The sequence below is a fragment of the Narcine bancroftii genome, chromosome 1 (assembly GCF_036971445.1).
Source record: "Narcine bancroftii isolate sNarBan1 chromosome 1, sNarBan1.hap1, whole genome shotgun sequence".
NCBI lineage: Eukaryota > Metazoa > Chordata > Chondrichthyes > Torpediniformes > Narcinidae > Narcine > Narcine bancroftii.
In genome coordinates this window covers 342,041,828-342,061,659 of record NC_091469.1, presented here as the reverse complement: position 1 = coordinate 342,061,659, position 19,832 = coordinate 342,041,828, and the positions used below count along the sequence as shown (strand labels likewise).

Below are 19,832 nucleotides of genomic sequence, written 5' to 3'. Positions count from 1 at the left end.
TAGTTAATTTTCATGGATAGCATTCCAATATTTTAAAATTACATTTTTATAACTATTGGCTTTTAATGATATTTATAGAAACACTTTCAGTTCCTGCAATTTGAATGTCTCAGTATAATAATGTTTTCTTTAAATCCAAAGTGGATGATGTCACACAATGAAATTCATATGTCACTTTTTCAGTCTCTGTTCCTTTGTAACTTCCCATTTCCTCTCATGCAACTAACTGCACTTTCTAATTTAGGAATTCCTAGTTTGCAAATGTGATCGTCTGGGACTCAACCAATTCTGAATGAGGGGTAACTCATTTAGCATGAACTAAAGAAGTAACATCTGGTCTATATCCATTAGATAATTCTGAAACAACTGTCAGTAATATCTTGATCTTTACAATATTCAATCAAACTCCTCGTGTTTACAAATCTCATTGAAATAACAGAACTGACAAAAAGTACATCTTTTTGCTTGCTTTTTTGTAAACATTGCATTTTGTTTGACATTCTTTGAAGGAAAGCAATTACCTCATACTACCTTCTTTTACACTCAAGTCATCCTGAAGGACTTTACAGCCAATGATGCATGTGGGAAATATTATTCAATGTAGGAAATCTTGCTGGCATGGTGTCCAGCTGTCATGCATGTGGGTGTTTGATGCAAGTGTTTAATTCAGGTCTTTTGAAGTAATAGACCCATTTCATCCTTTGACACTTGTGTTGCCTCTTGAAGTTGCGTCGATACCTTGAATGGCATCTTTGGTTGGTCAGAAAGGTACCAACTCCTTTCTATCTTTACATACAATAACACAGGCTGGCTTAATAGTTAAATCCTCGTTAAAGTAACTTTTTGAGATAAGTTTTTCTTAAAAACCACTGACAAACTGATCTGAGGTATCATCTGGGAACATACAGATTACCAGACACTTCAAGGCAATTATGTAGTCAACAAGAGTTTCTCCTTTCTCTCGGTGCCAACGATAAAATATGAAACATTCTGAGTTAGAAATGGCTTAGGCCTGTCACCACCACATCATTCTGAACTGACCTTACTGTTTCAGTAAGTTCTCTGCAAAATAAATCCATCAATTTATTTGGTACTAATCAAAACTTTTAAAAAGTGCAAAATCAGAAAATATTTGACTTATTTTTAAATCTGTATTAACATTTGCTTCTGAAAATTTTTCAATCTTTTCAAATAAAAAAAATCTTCTTTTAATCCCTCGAATTTTACCAGCTAAATTATTGACATTTTTGTTATTCTGCAATACTGTTTTCCAACCATACAGATCTAATTGTAACAAAACATTGCTTGTTCGTCCAAATCAATGTACAGGATGCTTACAGTATCCAGGTCAAGCAGAAAGGAAGACATTGCTGTTTATCTAAATGTTGTCATCTTCATATTCCTCCTTCTGACTCCCCCGACTGGTTTACTGACAGTACTGTGGCAACACAAGGCAGACAAACCAAGCAAATTACACACTTGTGCAACAAGCTGCACTTGTAGCCACACTATTTTGATTTGGAAATTCCATCCAATAGTTCTGCAATTTAAAAAAAAATGAAAATGTGCTTTTGTGATTGATGGAGAGGGATCTGGATAGGTAATGCAATAGGCTCTAGTAGCGAAGTACAATTGAGGGATGAATATTGCCAGATCATCATGGATAACAGTTTTTTTTTAAATGTTATGCTATATATTTTATATTCACTTGAAAAGGCAACCTTAAAATTATACTATAAGTCTTCCGTACTACAGTGGAAAGTTTAAACATTTGTGCCAAATTAATGCCGTTTTTGTTCTTTACATTCAAGTACATTTAAATATTATAGTCCTAACACACAGACAGACACACCCATGCATGGTGTTCTCCATAATGTTTGGGTCAGACTTTCTTTTTGTCCCTGTCCTCCACAGTTTTAAATATATAATCAAAGAATTCATGTGTGATTAAAGCACACATCCCAGATTTTAGTAAAGGATATTTATGCATATTTTGGCTTGACCATGTAGAAATTACACCACTTTTTAAAAAACACATTTTGGACATAGGAATGGTATGCATATTAAAGCAGCCATGTTTAGTACTTTATTGCATATCCCTTGTATGCAATGACTGCTTGGAGTCTGTGATTTATAGACATCACCAGGTGCTGAGTATCTTCTCTGGTAATGCTCTGCCAGGCCTCTACTGCAGCCATCTTCAGCAGCTTGTTTCATGGGCTTGTCCTTCAATATATGGATGGCACGCTCAATTGAATTTTGATGGGATGACTGACTTGGCCATTTAAGAGTTTTCCAGTTTTTAGATTACAGATTTATTGTCAGAGTAATACATGACACCCTGAGATTCTTTTCCTATGGGTGTGGCAGAATTACCACTTATTGGTAGTGCAAAAAAACTGTACACGATGTATACATGTAAATAAATAAACTGACTGTGCAACAGAGAAGAAAAAAAATCAATAGAGGCCTCCTTAAATGAGTCCCTGATTGAGTTTATTGTTGAGGAGTCTGATGGTGGAGGGGTAGTAGCTGTTCCTGAACTTAGTAGTACAAGTCTTGTGGTACATAAATCTCTTTCCTGATAGTAGCAGTGAGAACAAGAATGCAGTTGGTCAGCACACTTTCCACCACACATCTGTAGAAATTGGCCAAGGTTTCTGTCGCATTACCAAACCTTTGCAAACTCATGAGGATGTAGAGGTTTTGAAAAAAAACTTTGAAAAACTGTTTTGTTGTTTCAGCAGTATGTTTGGCATCATTAACTTGCTGTAGATTGAAGTGCCATCCAATGAGTTTGGAGATGTTTGCTAGAACCTGAGCAGATATTGCAAGTTCAGAATTTATTTTGCTACTGCCATCAGCAGTTACATCATCAATGAAGACAAGTGTGCCAATATCTGTGGCAGCCAAACATACCCAGGCAATAGCACCCTGACCACTGCGTTTCACAGGTGAGGTGGTATGCTTTGGATCTTGGACAGTTCATTTACGATTCCACACTTTGGACTTGCCATCACTCTGATACAGGGTAATCTTGATTTCATCTGTTCACAACACATTTTTCCAGAATTCTGCGGGGTCTTTTAATTAGTTCTTGGTAAACCATAATCTGGCTAACCTGTTTCTCTGGCTAACTAGTGGTTTGTATCTTGCATTGTAGCTTCTGTATTTCTGTTCATGAGGTCTTCTACAGACTGTACTCATTGACAAATCTACACTGGTATGTTCTTTCTTCTTAAATATGTTCCAAACAGTTGACTTTTGTAATCCTAACATTTGGGTGATGTCTCCTACTGTTTTATTCTTGTTTTTCATCCTCATATTGGCTTATTTGACTCATTGGCACAATTCTCCTCCTTGTGTTGAAAAACAGCAACTACAAACTCAAAAGGTAAAAAACAAGCCTGGTGCACTGACTGGCATTACAGTTTCCACCAAACCAGCTACAGAATATCATGACATCACAATGCATGATATACAGTTTCTAAAAAAGGTTGTGCACATCTGTAAACAGTTTTGTTTGTACTTCCTCTTAACTGCAACTCATTACTCTCTCCTCCTGAATTATGCACTGTGACATCAGTGGCTAAAAGTGGTGACCCTGACGGCATGAAACAAAATTTTGGACCAGCGATGGACAGAGCAGAGGTATCCCTAAAGCTGCCTTTCTTCTAGACTTTGCAATCCAAAGTATGGTTCAGACAGGCAGAGACACAATTCCACATCAGAAAAATAGAGATTAATGCCACCAAGTATTATCATGTGATGAGCACCTTGGACCAGGACATAGCTGGCTGCGTTGTGGATTTCCTTTGGGAACCACTACCACACAGCAAGTATGAGGCACTGAAAGCATTCCTCCTATGTATTTACAGGATCTCCTGGCATGAGCGAGCTGCGTGGCTCCTCCACCTCGATGGCTTGGAAGACCGCGCCCCTTCAGAGCTTTTGGGAGAAATGATGGCACTGGTGGATAGCCACAAGCTGCATTTACTCTTTGAACAGCTTTTTATAGAACATTTGTCAGTAGACATCCACCTCATGTTATTCAACGAGAATTTCTGCGATCCTCGAGCAGTGGCTACGCAGGTGGACATCCTATGGCACGCTAAGCAGCAGGGCATGAAGCTCATTGAAATAAATTCTGCACCTTCAAGTCCCAACGACAAGAACATAGTCTCTGGGGGGCGTGGCAAGATGGCGTAAGGAACAGACGTGCCTTCCAGTCCTCTCCTGACTCTTTGTTATTGCTTTGTCTATAAGTGCCCGTTAAAACTTTTTAAAAGTTTAAAAATAGTTAGAGGTGTTGAATTAGTTTCTAATGGTACAACTGCTGAAAAGAAGCAAAAAAAAGGGCAACAGATCGTTAAGAAATTGTATTTTCCAAAGTTATCTGAGCCTACCTGTTTACAAGAAGACAGGACTCAGCGTGGAATGGATCCAGGAAGAGAGGTACAAGATTCGGCAACGGAGCTCCGCTCTTTGTCGGCAGGGCTCTTTAAAGATGGCACCCGGCAGCCCTTGGAACAAAGGGCTGGCCAAGTGTGTGCACGTGAATCAACACCCGCTGTGAGCGCTGTCAGTGAGTCTTTGACAGCTAGAACGGCTGGGACGCTGCCAGCTGAAGACCCGACCTCGAAAAGACGCTTACCGATTGATGCAGCGGTGGTGCTGTGAAATGCACCTCCAGTAATGAAGACTTCAACAGACATCGATGTAATGAAGGCATTTGATATAATATGGGTTAAGGATAACCCTGGCCATCATCCTCCAGATACTGCTGAGGAGGTTGTGGCAGGGGTTTCCACACGTAGTCATACTATAAGAAAAGCAGTTAAACTGCTTTTGCGATACAGAAACAGCAAGATCCTACTGTGCCTGAATCTATTCCAGTAGATATGCTTATTAAGAATCTTGAATCTAAGTTATCCTCTACAATAAAAGAAATAGGTAAGGCTTTAGTTCAGGTTAATACAAAGCTTAATACTTTGGTGGACATTAATACTCAACAGATGGTTGATTATGGAGCTTTTAAGCTTGAAACGAGTGAAAGACTTGATGGTTGTGACCAAGGCATAGTCGAGGTATGAGACTAAATACAAGATGTAAATAAAACAATTGAAATTTTACAAATTCAGAATAAAAATTTGGTGAAAAAGGTTGATTATTTGGAGAATCAATCTAGACGGAATAATATAAAAATTGTTGGTTTGCCAAAAGATATGGAAGGATCAGATCCAAGAAAATGAATGGATGGATTCCACAAGTGTTAGGACAAGATAAGTTTCCGGAAGGCATAATATTGGAACATGCTCATAGAGCTTTGAGAAGAAAGCCTTTTCCAGGACAAAATCCAACACCTGTTTTGGTTCGTTGTTTAAATTATTATGATAGAGAAACAATTTTGCGTGTGGCTATAAGAAATGCACAACAAAGAGGATCTCCCCTGATGGTTCAGAACAATCGTGTTTTTTTCTATCCGGATTTGAGTCAAGAAGTTATGTCTCAACGACGTGAATTTAATCCTGTGAAAGAAGTGTTGTGGAAAAAAGGATATAAAGCAACATTTAGATATCCTGCAGTATTGAAGATTTTTCAAGATAGTTATCAACCAAAATTTTTTGATAATCCTAAGGAAGCTATGGACTTTGCTCAATTACTGCCAATTACGCAATTTCAGGAACGACGTAGTCCACCACGGTCTCCAAGGAGAGTGGAGACGCAAGATGAGAACCGAATTCGAAGAAGAAATGGAAGCAATGGTGGTCGGAGTGACACAGTTGATTAAATTTTTTTTTCCTGAGAAGATTTCAGATAATGATGATAGTTTAATGTGAAACGGGAGTTGGGAGAGGGAGCTGGGTGGGCATCATTTTCCAGAAGTCATCAGCTACGTGCGAGTTATCTCACACCCAATATTTTGTGGGAGTTACCGCATTGAGCGGTTGAGACAGGGGGAGGTGGTTATAACCTCCAACCTGTTCTTTTTTTTTTAATCAATTTTTGGATTAAGGAGTGAAGTTTTTTTTTATTTTTAAAAATTTTTTGTAGTTTTAGGAGGGGATAAGGGAAGGGGGTGTTTTTCTTTTTTTTTTCTTTTCTCTTTTCTTTTTTTCTCTCCTCTTTTTCTTTGTGTTATTGTAAGTAATCTCTAAACTTAAGTTTGCCTCTCTTAATGTTCAGGGTTTAAATAATCCTATTAAGCATAAGAAAGTACTTGCTTACTTAAAAAAATTAAAAGTTGATGTGGCTTTTTTGCAGGAAACTCATTTAACAGATAAGGAACATTTGAAACTTAAACGTGAATGGGTTGGACAAGTTTTTTATTCTTCATTTAATTCAAAGGCGAAAGGAGTGGCAATTCTGGTGCATAAGAATCTACCATTTCAGTTACAGAATGAAGAGAAAAGTGGAGGGAGATTATTAAAATTGAATTGTACACTTCTTAATGAGGCTTGGACTTTGCTTGATGTTTATGCTCCAAATGTTGAAGATACAGCTTTTACTGTAGATGTGTCTTTATTACTTGGACAAACAAATTCCAATGAGATGATTGGGGGAGATTTAAATGTGGTATTGGAGCCTTTATTGGACAAGTATCCAAGAGTAATTAAGAAATCTAAGATGGCAGTACAAGTGACTAATATGATGAAAGATTTGAATTTAGTTCATATTTGGCGAAGACTTAATCCTCCAGAGAAAGATTTTTATTTTTATTCTTCACGTCATAATTCCTTTTCAAGAATTGATTATTTTTTAATTTCAACACATTTGCAGGATAAGGTTATATCTGTGGATTATAAGGCAAGGTTGGTTTCAGATCATTCATTATTATTATTAGAATATCAGAGCTCACAAGATGTTCAGAGAACCGCAAGATGGAGATTTAACACTATGTTATTACAAAAAACAGAATTTATTAGTTATTTAAAAAAACAAATTGAGGATTTTATTAGTAATAATGCTAATTCTGTTTCTAGTCAATTTGTTTTATGGGACACAATGAAAGCTTTTTTACGAGGTCAAATTATTAGCTATGCATCTAAAGTAAAGAAAGAGAGAATTAGAGAGATTGAAGATTTAGAGAAAAAGATAACTGTTAGTGAAAAAGAATTTCAAAAAAATGCTACTGAAATGCAAAAGAATCAGTTAACTAATTTAAAATTAAAGTATAATGAATTACAAACATATCGATTTGAATGTTTAATGAATCGAACTAAATATAAGTTTTATGAATGGGGTGAGAAAGCTCAAAGTTTTATCATGGCAGTTAAAAAAAGAACAATTATCTAGGATTATACCAGCAATTAGAAAAAAATCGGGTATTACTTTTAGACAAAAAGAAATTAATGAGGAATTTTGTAATTTTTATAAAAAACTATATACATCTGAGTGTAAAGATGTAAATGAAGATGCAATAGATTCTTTTTTGAAAAATATTAACTTGCCACAGTTGAATCAAGAAGATAGACAAGAGTTGGATAAATCTTTTACAGAGAATGAAATTGAAATGGCTATAAGAGATATGCCAAATGGAAAGGCACATGGTGAAGATGGGTTCTCTATAGAATTTTATAAAACTTTTTATGTTGATATATCTTCTATTTATAAGAATGTAATACAGCAGATTTATAAAACTTTTCAATTACCTGAATCTTGTTCTAATGCAATAATTACAGTTATACCAAAAAAAGATAAAGATCCTTTACAGGTTTCTTCTTATCGACCAATATCGTTGTTAAATGTAGATTATAAAATTGTGGCTAAAGTTATGGCTAATAGATTGGCTCAATATTTACCCAAAATAATACATAAAGATCAAACAGGATTTATAAAAAATAGATATGCGTCTGATAATATTTTGCGATTAATTACTTTGATAAATAAATTTAAATCTCAAATGAATTATCCATTAGTGGTCTCATTAGATGCAGAAAAGGCTTTTGATAGAGTGGAATGGAAGTTTTTATTTAAAGTACTTGAGAAATTTTGTTTTGGTTCTTCGTTTATTGGATTGATAAAGGCTTTATATAATAGTCCGAAGGCTAGAGTTGCTACTAATGGACAGATTTCAGAATCTTTTGATTTAACAAGGTCTACTAGACAAGGATGTCCATTGTCACCTGCTTTATTTGCTATAGTTATTGAACCTTTAACACAGTTAATACGTCAAAATGAAAATGTTAAGGGTATGAGAATTTTGAATGAGGAATATAAGATTAATTTATTTGCAGATGATGTTTTATTATATCTGGTAGATCCTGATATTTCCTTACCAGCAATTCAAGAATCTTTAGAAATTTATGGTCAATTATCTGGCAAAAGGTAAATTGGGCTAAAAGTGAAATTTTGTCAATTTGTAAAGATGATTATTCAATTTATAAAAATATTACGAAATTGAAGTGGACAAAACAAATTAAATATTTGGGAATTAACGTTAATACAGAATATCAAGATTTATATTCAATTAATTACCTTCCTTTAATAAAAAAGATTAAACTAGATTTGATTAGGTGGAAGGACTTACCTTTAGGTTTATTGGGGAGGATTAATACTATAAAAAATGAATATTTTTCCTCAGATGCAATATTTGTTTCAATCAATTCCTTATTTAAAAAAAAAGTTTTTTTAAGGATTTATATAAAGCAGTTAGAGAATTTTTATGGAAGTGAAAATTTCCGAAGGTAGCAATGAAAAAATTGATGAGGGATTTTCAATTTGGAGGTTTGAGATTACCTAATTTTCAATATTATTATGAGGCAGCTCAATTTAAATTTCTTAGTGCATTAATGAATATGGAGGATCCGCCCAGTTGGGCAAAGATAGAACTGGCAGTTATTTTAGAAAAATCTCCACATGAATTTTTGTTTCGATGGAATAAAAATTTGTTATGAACTTATGATGTACCAATATTGAAACATTTATTGAATTTATGGATGAGTAAACTTGATAAAATGGGGCTTAAAAATAAATGGTCTGGGCGATTGCCATTATATAATAATCAACTTGTTCCTTTTATGGTCTCCAATATCACTTTGAAACAATGGGAAAGGAAAGGAATAAAAAAATTATTTGATTGTTTTTTTGAAGGACATTTTTGTTCTTTTGAGGAATTACAAAAGAAATTTGGTATTAGTGGAAATTCTGTATTTGTGTATTATCAGTTAAGATCATTTGTAAAACAAATATGTGGTCGTCAAATGACTTTATTGCCCGAAACTAGTTTTGAGAAATATGTACTTTCAATACCAGAAAAGGGGTATATATCTGATTTGTATTGTATTTTACAAGAAATTGAAAGTAAGAAAGATTGGGATAAAGATAAGTTGAAATGGGATGGAAATTTGTCAAAATAGTATTCGGAAATTGATTAATGCTAGATTAGTGATGATTAATTATAACTTTATACATCAATTATATCTAACACCAGAAAAATTTTTAAAATTTGGTCTTAGTAAGTCAGATTGTTGTTTTCGGTGTGATCAGATAGACAACAGACTCACCAAGGCAAATAGCGCCTTTGGAAGACTACACAAAAGAGTCTGGAAAAACAACCAACTGAAAAACCTCACAAAGATAAGCGTATACAGAGCCGTTGTCATACCCACACTCCTGTTCGGCTCCGAATCATGGGTCCTCTACCGGCATCACCTACGGCTCCTAGAACGCTTCCACCAGCGTTGTCTCCGCTCCATCCTCAACATTCATTGGAGCGCTTACATCCCTAACGTCGAAGTACTCGAGATGGCAGAGGTCGACAGCATCGAGTCCACACTGCTGAAGATCCAGCTGCGCTGGGTGGGTCACGTCTCCAGAATGGAGGACCATCGCCTTCCCAAGATCGTGTTATATGGCGAGCTCTCCACTGGCCACCGTGACAGAGGTGCACCAAAGAAAAGGTACAAGGACTGCCTAAAGAAATCTCTTGGTGCCTGCCAAGTGGGCTGATATCGCCTCAAACCGTGCATCTTGGCGCCTCACAGTATGGCGGGCAGCAACCTCCTTTGAAGAAGACCGCAGAGCCCACCTCACTGACAAAAGGCAAAGGAGGAAAAACCCAACACCCAACCCCAACCAACCAATTTTCCCCTGCAACCGCTGCAACCGTGTCTGCTTGTCCCGCATCGGACGTCAGCCACAAACGAGCCTGCAGCTGACGTGGACATTTACCCCCTCCATAAATCTTCGTCCGCGAAGCCAAGCCAAAGAAGAAGAAGATAGCTAGTACTTTTTTACATACTGTCTGGTCTTGGGACTGATTGCAACAGTTTTGGAAAGGTATTCAATCTATATTTAATAGATTATATAATATTTGTCTTGTATTAGATCCTGATATATTTTTGTTAGGGAATATGCAATCATTAATTGATCTAGGATTAAATGATTATCAGATTTTTTTTATCTATTTAGCTTTAGCAGTGGCCAAGAAATGTATCTACTTGGAAAGATAGAAATATACTAACTTTGGATAGGTGGTATTTAGAGATGAAGTCTTGTTTAATTATGGAAAGGATATCTTTTTCAATTCAAGATAAGATGTCTTTTTATAAGTTGAAGTGGACTCCATTTGTTAAGTATATGCAATTAAGTTTGATTTAGGTATGTTCCTAGATGTGATATTCTAGATTTCATAAATCTTTTTTTTTATTATTTTTATTTGTTTTTTCTTTCTTTGTGTGTGCTTTTTTTAATATATTATTAATTTTACTAATTCTTCACTCTTTATTTTGGGGGAGGGGAAGGTGGTTTTTTTTTTATATATAGATTTTTTTTAGTTCTTGTATATGTAGGGGGGATTAGGTTGAATTAAGTTAGGATTGATGTTGTATTGTAATTATATTATTTTATTTTATATTTTTTCTTTAAATGTAATTTTTCTTTTTATTCCTGTGATAAAATCTTTAAATAAAGTTTAAAAAAAAAGAACATAGTCTCCACCGGACAGACGTGACTCAGAAACTAGCATGTGATGCTTCTATCACCAACGTTGGGGTGCTGGTGCCTGCAAATGCTGTGCTCCTTATGGTTTTTCAGGCCAGCCTTTGATAATGGCTATGACAGCTGGCCACCAAAACAGCCTGCTTTATGTCTGGGACGAGCTCTCGGGGTGAAAGTTCCTCATGGACACTGGTTCAGAGGTTAGCATCTTTCCTCCTTCAAGGATCGACACGTACCAGAGGAGCAGGTCCTGACCTCATAAAATAACAGCTTTATCCGTACATATGGGACAAGAACCATGGGTGTGAAATTCATTGACAGCAAGTTTACATGAAGGTTCAATCTTGCTGCTGTGTCCTGGCCGTTGCTGGGAGCAGACTTCCTCCGCGCCCAATCCCTAATGGTGGCTATGAAAGGACACAGCTTGGTGGACAGCATGACTTTCCAAACCTTTCACCTCAGATATTCAAGGTTATCAGCCCCACACTTGCACGCTCTCGAACGCACAAAGAATGAATTGTCACAATCCTCATAGTTTTTGCTGATGTCGTCACTCCCCAGTTCTCCACTCCTAAGTCACCATATTTATTTATTTTTTTAAATACTTAATTTTAAACTTTTAAAATCTCAATTACATCTAAAAGCAGTGGGAAGGATTTCTCACCACCCCACAATTCTCCAACCGCTAGAGTGAAGAGGCAGAAAATCTAAAAATATTTTGGTTAAAAGCAGAAAATGCAAATCAATATTCTGGGCTGAGCTATTTTTATACATTATGTTTTACAGACCTACCTGCAGTGATGCCGACGTAACCACCACGTAAATTGACTTTGGCAATCCAGACAGTAAATAACTTCCCTGTCGCCTAGCCATCGTGCTTCATTGCGGAGCTTCTGTTCAAATTCCAATGCGTCAGATTTTTGCCACAGAGCATCCTTATCTCTAATAAATAAATAAAAATAAGTAAATTATATTAAAGTTATTTAAAAAATGGACATTAGTAATGTGGATTGAGTAACATGGGTTATATATTGAAAGCACTCTGCTATTGTATTCTATTATATTAGACATCACCAGATGTTGTAAAGTATTAACAATGCAGGAACCATTAGCCATTGTTAATACTTTAAAGGGACTATCAGAACTGGCAGTGATGTGGAGAAATGAAAGCATATTAGGTATAGTTTAAAATAATTTTAATATCACCTGGATAATTTAGAACACTACAGCACAATTCAGGCCCTCGATATTGTGCTAACCCATATATTACTTCTAAAAAAAAACATAAACCCTTCCTGCCTCATAACCCTCTATTTTTCTTTCATCCATGTGCCTATCTAAGAGTCTCTTAAATGCCCCTATTGTTCCAGCCTCCACCACCACCCCCAGCAATGTATTCCAGGAACCTGCAACTCTTAGTGCACAAAACCTATCCCTGAAGTCTCCCCTAAACTTCCATCCATTCAATTTGTATGTATGCCCTCTGGTGTTTGCTATTCCTGCCTGGGAAAAAGGTGCTGCTGCCCATCACATAGGCCTTCCTAACGCTCCTATAACCTGCACAGCAACCTTGAGAGATGTACAAATTAGACCTCAAGGTCCCTCTGTTCATCCACACTCTTAAATAACCAACCATTAACTCTGTGCTCAGCCTTCTGGTTTGACCTTCCAAAATGCATCACCTCACATTTATCCAGATTTAACTCCAGCTGCCACTTTCCCACTCAACTCTGCATCCTCTCTATATCCTCTTGTAACCTATGACAACCTTCAGCACCATCCACAACTCCTCCAACCTTTGTATCATCTGCAAACTTATCTATCCATCCTTCTGCCTCTTCATCTAGGTAATTTATAAAATTCACGAAGAGCAGAGGTCCCAGAACAGATCCATGTGGAACTCCACTAGTCAATGACCTCCAAGCAGAATACTTTCTGTCCACTACTTTCTCTGCTTTCTACATGCAAACCATTTTTTAAAATCTACACAGCGACAGTTTCATGGCTCCCATGCCTCATTACCTTCTGAAAGAGTCTCTCATTGGGGACCTTATCAAATGTATTACTAATTCCATATTGACCACATCTACTGCCCTACCCTCATCAAATTATTTTGTTATCTCCTCAAAAAACTCAATTAGGCTCATGTCCTTCCCTTTACAAATACATGCTAACTATCCTTGAGTAGACTGTACTTCTCCAGATGCTCATAGATCCTATCCTTAAGAATTCTCTCCAATAGCTTGTACAACACTGACACAAGGATAACTGGTTTTTAATTCTCTGGATTTTCTCCATTACCTTTTTTAAACAAGGGCACCACATTTGCCATTCTCCACTCCTCTGGTACCTCCCCTGTGCCTAAAGAAGACTTAAAGATCATAGTTTCAGCTACCTCTTCCCTCGCTTCCTACAGCAACCTGGGATAGATCATGTCGAGCCCTGGGAACTTATCAATCTTAATGCTTTTAACAAGATCCAACACTTCCTCTTTCTTAATCTCAACATCATCCAGAACACAGGCCTGTTCTATTCTGAACTCACCCTGATCAAGGTCCTTTTTTCTTGTGAATACTGAAGCAAAGCATTTAGGACCTCCCCAATCTCCTCCACTTCTAGGCACACGTTGCCTCCTTTATCCTTTAGTGGTCCCACCTTCATTGTAATCATCCTTCTGTTCTTCAGATACACATAGAATTCCTTGGGGTTCTCTTTAATCTTACACACCAAGGCCTTCTCACACCTCCTTTGAGCTCTCCCAAGTCCTTTCTTCAGATCCTTCCTGGCTACCATATACTTCTTATGAGCCATTTCTGTATCTTGATTCCTAAATCTAATTCCTCTTGACTATTATTCTTGACTTCTTCCTCTTGACTATTTTATCACCTATTTTATCAACCATGGCTCCCTTTTCCTGTCCCAGTGGGACAAACCCATCGTGAACCCAGTGCAAGTGGTCCCTAAACTTCCACCACATTAGTTCTGTACTTTCACCCATGACCATCTGTTTCCAATTTCTAGTTCCTGCCTAATCCCATTGTAATTAACTCTTCGCCAATTAAACAGTTTTCCATTTTGTTTACTTTTATCCTTATCCATAGCTATGCTAAAGCTCAGTGAGTTGTGGTCCCTCTCACCAAAATGCAACCCCACTGAGACGTCCACTGCCTGACCAGGTTCATTACTCAGTATTAGATCCAGTATGACAGATAGGAACTAAGAAATCCAAAAAATAATGAAGAAGAAAAAAATTTACCCCAAGAACAGTGAGAACCTGGGATTTGTTCTCACAGGGAATGAATGAAGCAAATAATTCAGATGTACTCAAGAGGAAGTTGTACAAGTATATAACTGGGATTAAAGCAAAGGGTTATGTTGTTACATTTAGATGAACACAGACTGAGTGGGTGAAGTAGAAGGGAAATGTTTGCATGGATTGATCATGTTAAACAACCTGTTCCATGTTGTATGTCCAAATTAATCCTCTACATTTGATTTAATGGTTTAACAAAGAGTGAGATTTGCAATACTTGAAGTAGAAAAGTCACCCAACTAGTTGCAACCCAATCACGATTTGTGAAGGAAGCAGTGGAAGTTGCTGGTATGAGGATTTTTGAATGTTTATTAGATCTGGAAGAATCTCAACAATTGCACTAATCTTCAAAAAAAAGGACAGAATAAATATGTTGGTCAGCATTGTACTAGAGAAGTTGCAAGACAAAACTTTCTTGAAAAAGTACTTAATTTATGCAAGTCAAGTCTAAGTTGAGGTGTTTCAAGAAAATAAGGGAATGTTGCTGTCAGAAATAAAATTGATGAGCCTTTAATGTTGTGCCATGTATAAAAAAAAATTAGCAATATCTTGCTCTTCTCAGTATTTGTGTTATCCCTGATGCTACGACAATACTTATCCCTTAAACCTCCTTCCCCTCCCGCATCCAAGGTGTACTGCATTAGCCATCCAGATCCCTCGACACCAAGCACAGCAGCACATTTTCAATTTTTTTTTAATATTGCAGCTCTCTTGGGTTGGAATTCTAAGATAGTAATCTTGCAAAGATGAAGGAATAGCTATCAATTTCCAAATCAAAATAGTGTTTAATGGTAGTTCTGCACACCAGCAGCCCTACTGACAGCTTGGAAACCAAAGCCTCCAAGAGCAGACATATATGTTTTCAGTGAGAAAACAGTAGCAGATACTCATTGGAAGACACTCCAACAGTCATCAAAGAATCTAATAATGGTCAGGGAGGTGTTGGGGGAAAAATTCAGAATGTAGGGTTGAGATATATGGAGTGTCCTCACAGTGGTTTATCAGTAATTTGGCTCTTATTCAATACTTTGCAGGTTATAACCACAAAGCACCTATTTTTAAATGTTAACATTCATCTTGTATGCTACAGGGAAATGCTGATTTTTTTTTTAAAGCAAGCAATGGTACTGATAGAGCTTATAATAATCATACTGATCATAATTCAAAACAAAGTTCAGTATGAGCAATGAATCAGGAATAATTCTAGCTATGTCCTTGGTTACATGACGAGATATACAAAATTATGAGGGGTGAAGATAGGGTAAATGCAAACTGGCTTTTTCCTCTATAGTTGGGTGAGACAAGAACAGAGGTCATGCTTTAATGGTGAAAGGTTAAATGTTCAAAGTGAACATTCTGTGGAACTTCTCTTACAGTATATGGTGGTGAGAATGTGGAACAAGCTGAAGTGGTGGATATGGGTTCAATTTTGACATTTAAAAGATTGAATAGGTACATGGATGGGAGGACTATGAAGGGCTGTGATCCGGGTTGATGTGATAGGCATAATAATATTGCTGCGTGGACTAGATGGGCTGAAGGCCCTGTTTCTGTGCTGTAGTGTTCTATGATTCTTGACAGAATGAAGCTACATGGCATTAATCAATAATTATTAAGTATCTTATCAAATAGCTAACTCTTTCTTAGTAAAAATATAAATTGGTTGTTGGCTCATACTTAATAAGTTCAATTAAGCGCTCTTCCAGAAATTCCTTAGTTCGGTTCAAGTCATCTACTTCAGCCGCAAGTTTTTGTTCATTTCTCTTCATTTCCACTTGAATCTCTTCTTGGTGTTGGTTATACTCCTCTTGCTCCTTTTTCACAACTTCTAACGCTTGCTGGTTACTAAAGAATAATGAAGTTCAGTAAATCAATTGTGAACTTCATCAAGGGACGGTGAAGCCAGAGAAAATATTCAAAATAAAAATAAGCTTCTTTCACGTTAATTCATATCCAACACAACTAAATGGAATATCTACTGTAATGATTGCAGAACAATGTTTAAATTACAGATTTAATATAAAAATAACACATTTTAAGCAGTGAACACATTTACACGAACACTACTCCAGGGCCACTATTGTACCATCACTATTTTTTGCACTAACTTCAAGTGTATTTATCTATCCTTTTACATTTATTATCCTTGGGGTTTTTTTTGCTCTGGTGTGATGGTTTGATTTATACATTGTTAGTGAATTTCACATACCTGTACAGCTGCAGCATGCAAGAATTTCAGTGCATCCGTATACGGTGCTACTGCACAATTTTACTTACCAGAATCTTAATAACTTCCTTTTAAAAACTCAAAATGTGTAGAAGACAATTTAATTCGATGCCAGATACACCTCTGACGTGATTTTAACATATTCTGTAATTGTACTGCATTTTTGTTCTTTTTCAGATGCAGGGATCTTTCTTCTTAATGATGCTCCAAACTGTTGATTTTGGTAATCCTAAGGTTTGGGTGATGTCTCTTACTGTTTTATTCTTGTTTTTCAGCTTCATAATGGCTTCTTTGACTTTCATTGGCACAACTCTGGTCCTATGTTGAAAAATGGCAACTACAAACTCCAAAGGTGCTCAAAAGCTTAGATGTAAGCACAGCTGTCTTATATCCGCACCAATGAAGCAATTAAAAATACATGAGTCATCACAAAAACCTTAGAAGCCAAATGTCCTAAACAATATGGGGCCATAAAATGAGGGACTACGTATATAAACTGCTGTAATATCTACATGGTCAAACCAAAATGTATACAAATAACTTGAATAAAATCTGGAATGTTTAATTACATGTGAATTGGTTGATTACAAATTTAAACAAGTGGAGCATAGGGGCAAATAAACAAAAACATTTTGGAGGGCACTGTATATGTGCCATTTTGCAAAATACAAGCTAAAATTTGGCTTTAAACAGTCATACCTGATCAAGTTTTCTGAAAGGGACTTGAATTTTTCCTGCTCTTCGTTCATCAGTAATTGCAAATCTGCAATTATTTGTACTTTCTGTTCCATTTCCTCTTTTAATTTACTGTTGAGATCCTTTAAATAAACATATCAATAAAGAATGACAAATAGTAAGGGTGATATGCAAGTTCATTATTGACAACATATTCACAGTTACAGAGCATTGAAACAGTCCAACTTGCCCATGACAATGAAATTGTCCATCTGAGGCAGTTCTGCTTGCATTTGGCCAATCTATTTATACCATGTACTTGTCTAATTGTCTTTTAAATGTCATTGTACCTGCCTCTATTGACACCTTAGGTAGCTCACTCTATATTTGCAGACATCCTCTGTTTGAAAAAAAAATTCCCCTCAGGTCCTTTTCAAATCTTTGCCCTTATTTAAAATCTATGCACTCTAATTTTAGATACTGGTACTCCATACCCCAATCCTGGTAACATCCTTATGAAAGATGTCCATAACTGATGCTTTTAATAAAGGAAAACTCACTTGAAAGTCATTGAGTTGTTTATCCAGTGAAGCTATTTTGCTCTGGCTCTCATTAAGATCCTTTCTCACAGTCTCTAGTTCTTCTTCAGCAGTCTGTCAATACAAAAGCACCATTAGCAAAACTTTGTACTAGCCTAAATCAACCTCCATTTTAATATATTCAGGTCAATATAAGGACTGAATCGTTAGATTCATCCATAACAAGCAATGAAAACTGATGGTTAAAACTGAAGGGAAAAATAGAATTAGAATCAATTTCATGGCCAAAGTGATTTAAAGTGAGAGTTGGGGGTCTCTGAGAAAATTCTTTCCCATGGGAGGGACGTCACGTGTTGCTGTAGGGTGAGGACGTAGGAACCTGACCTTTTTGGTAACTTAGTAAAAAAAAATACTAAATAAGTACTATTTTAGAGTAATTGTTTTTTGAAGTACACTTAAACATTGAAACAATAAAAATGCCTCCAAGAAAAAGGAAAAAAAAACACTGCAGCCCCACCTCGAGCCCAACGTGAAGAGAAGACTAGAAAAAATTTGAGGCCAACATCAAGTTTGAAGCAGGGAGCTAGCATTCTAGCTGTTCCCTGGGTGAGTGAATCAATGGAAGGGCTGTCTACCAATGTCACTCGTCCACAGCAGCAGAGAGACGATGTCAAGGAAGAACCCAGAAGTACACTGCACATGCACGAGAGGTTGGACCTACAGCTAAAGCGTCGGAAGATGAGGAGTTGGGCTCACAAGAGAAGACGTAGCAAAGAAGATGAAGAACAGCAATATGAAGAGGATCTATTGAAAAAAGATAAAAATTTTTAAAGTAATATTGAATTATTAAGAGAACTTCAAGGAATGAAAGGGGAAATAAAAGAGGAAATAAACAGAGTGTAATGAATAAAATGAAAAGAAAGTTAGATAAGATGGATGGCAGGAAAAAATGCAACATGTTGATGATAGTGATAAAAATAGAAGATCAAAAGCTTCAACAGAAAGTAGACATGCTGGAAAATTGCAGTAGAAGAAATAATATCAAAATACTGGGTCTTAAAGAAGGAGTGGAGAAGCAAGACCCAATTGTTTTTTTTCCAAAAAATGGATTCCTGATATTTTGGAAGCACAAAATTTGAATACCCTATCGAGATTGAAAGAGCTCATAGAGCTGTTAGAGGAAAACCACTTCTAAATCAGAACCTATGTCCTGTGCTAATTCGATATCAAGATAGAGAGATCTTGAGCCTTGGGGCAGAAGGGCCAAGAGCAAGGAAAAGCCCACTTGAGTATGAAGGGGGTAGAGTTTTGTTCTACCCTGATATGTGTAGATCTATTAAAGAGCAGAGAATTTAATCCAGTTAAGAAGGCTCTTTGGGGGAAAAAGAGATATCGATTCATGCTGCGTCATCCTGCAACTTTAAAGATTTTCCTGCCGAGGTCAAAGTAAATTATTTTTGAATTTTGTGCAAGCAGTATTTGTGCAAGATCTTCAAAGAGTGCAGGTGGAATAAAGAATTAGAAACTCAGTTGCTGTTACTCTGTCCTAGATGGACCAATTTTTTTCTAACAGCTCTGTAAAACTGAATGATTCAGAATAATGATTATTCTCTCCTTGCTGATTTTGGAATTTTTTTTTTACATTTTATTTTATTTATAGATCATATGGTAAATGTACTGGGGGGTTGTGGGGGGTGGGGAGATGAAGTACTAACTGCTAATGGATCATGTGTGTTTTTGTGACCTTGATCGCAGCTCGTAGAGGGTAGCAGTGCTGTGTATTATTTGAACAACACTTTTTGGGGTCTTACTTTGTCTGTATACAGTTATAAGCTCAAAACGGTCAACCAGTTTACCTATCTCGGCTGCACCATTTCATCAGATGCAAGGATCGACAATGAGATAGACAACAGACTCGCCAAGGCAAATAGCGCCTTTGGAAGACTACACAAAAGAGTCTGGAAAAACAACCAACTGAAAAACCTCACAAAGATAAGCGTATACAGAGCCGTTGTCATACCCACACTCCTGTTCGGCTCCGAATCATGGGTCCTCTACCGGCACCACCTACGGCTCCTAGAACGCTTCCACCAGCGTTGTCTCCGCTCCATCCTCAACATCCATTGGAGCGCTCACA

General features: G+C 36.7%; 1 protein-coding gene across 9 annotated transcripts in view; it reads right to left on the bottom strand.

The window, feature by feature from the left end:
- The window catches only part of fyco1a (FYVE and coiled-coil domain autophagy adaptor 1a), a 169,718-nt gene that overhangs the window by 98,910 nt on the left and 50,976 nt on the right, over positions 1-19,832 (bottom strand). For 8 of the 9 annotated variants that reach the window (XM_069910198.1, XM_069910231.1, XM_069910242.1 and 5 more), the window contains exons 9-12: positions 17,717-17,809; positions 17,181-17,299; positions 15,932-16,099; positions 11,734-11,883 (exon numbers count right to left, since the gene is read on the bottom strand). In XM_069910198.1, coding sequence (XP_069766299.1) covers positions 11,734-11,883; positions 15,932-16,099; positions 17,181-17,299; positions 17,717-17,809 — 530 coding nt within the window. Of the gene's footprint in view, positions 1-1,338; positions 1,439-11,733; positions 11,884-15,931; positions 16,100-17,180; positions 17,300-17,716; positions 17,810-19,832 lie in introns of all 9 variants that reach the window. The other variant, XM_069910261.1, reaches the window with a different exon arrangement.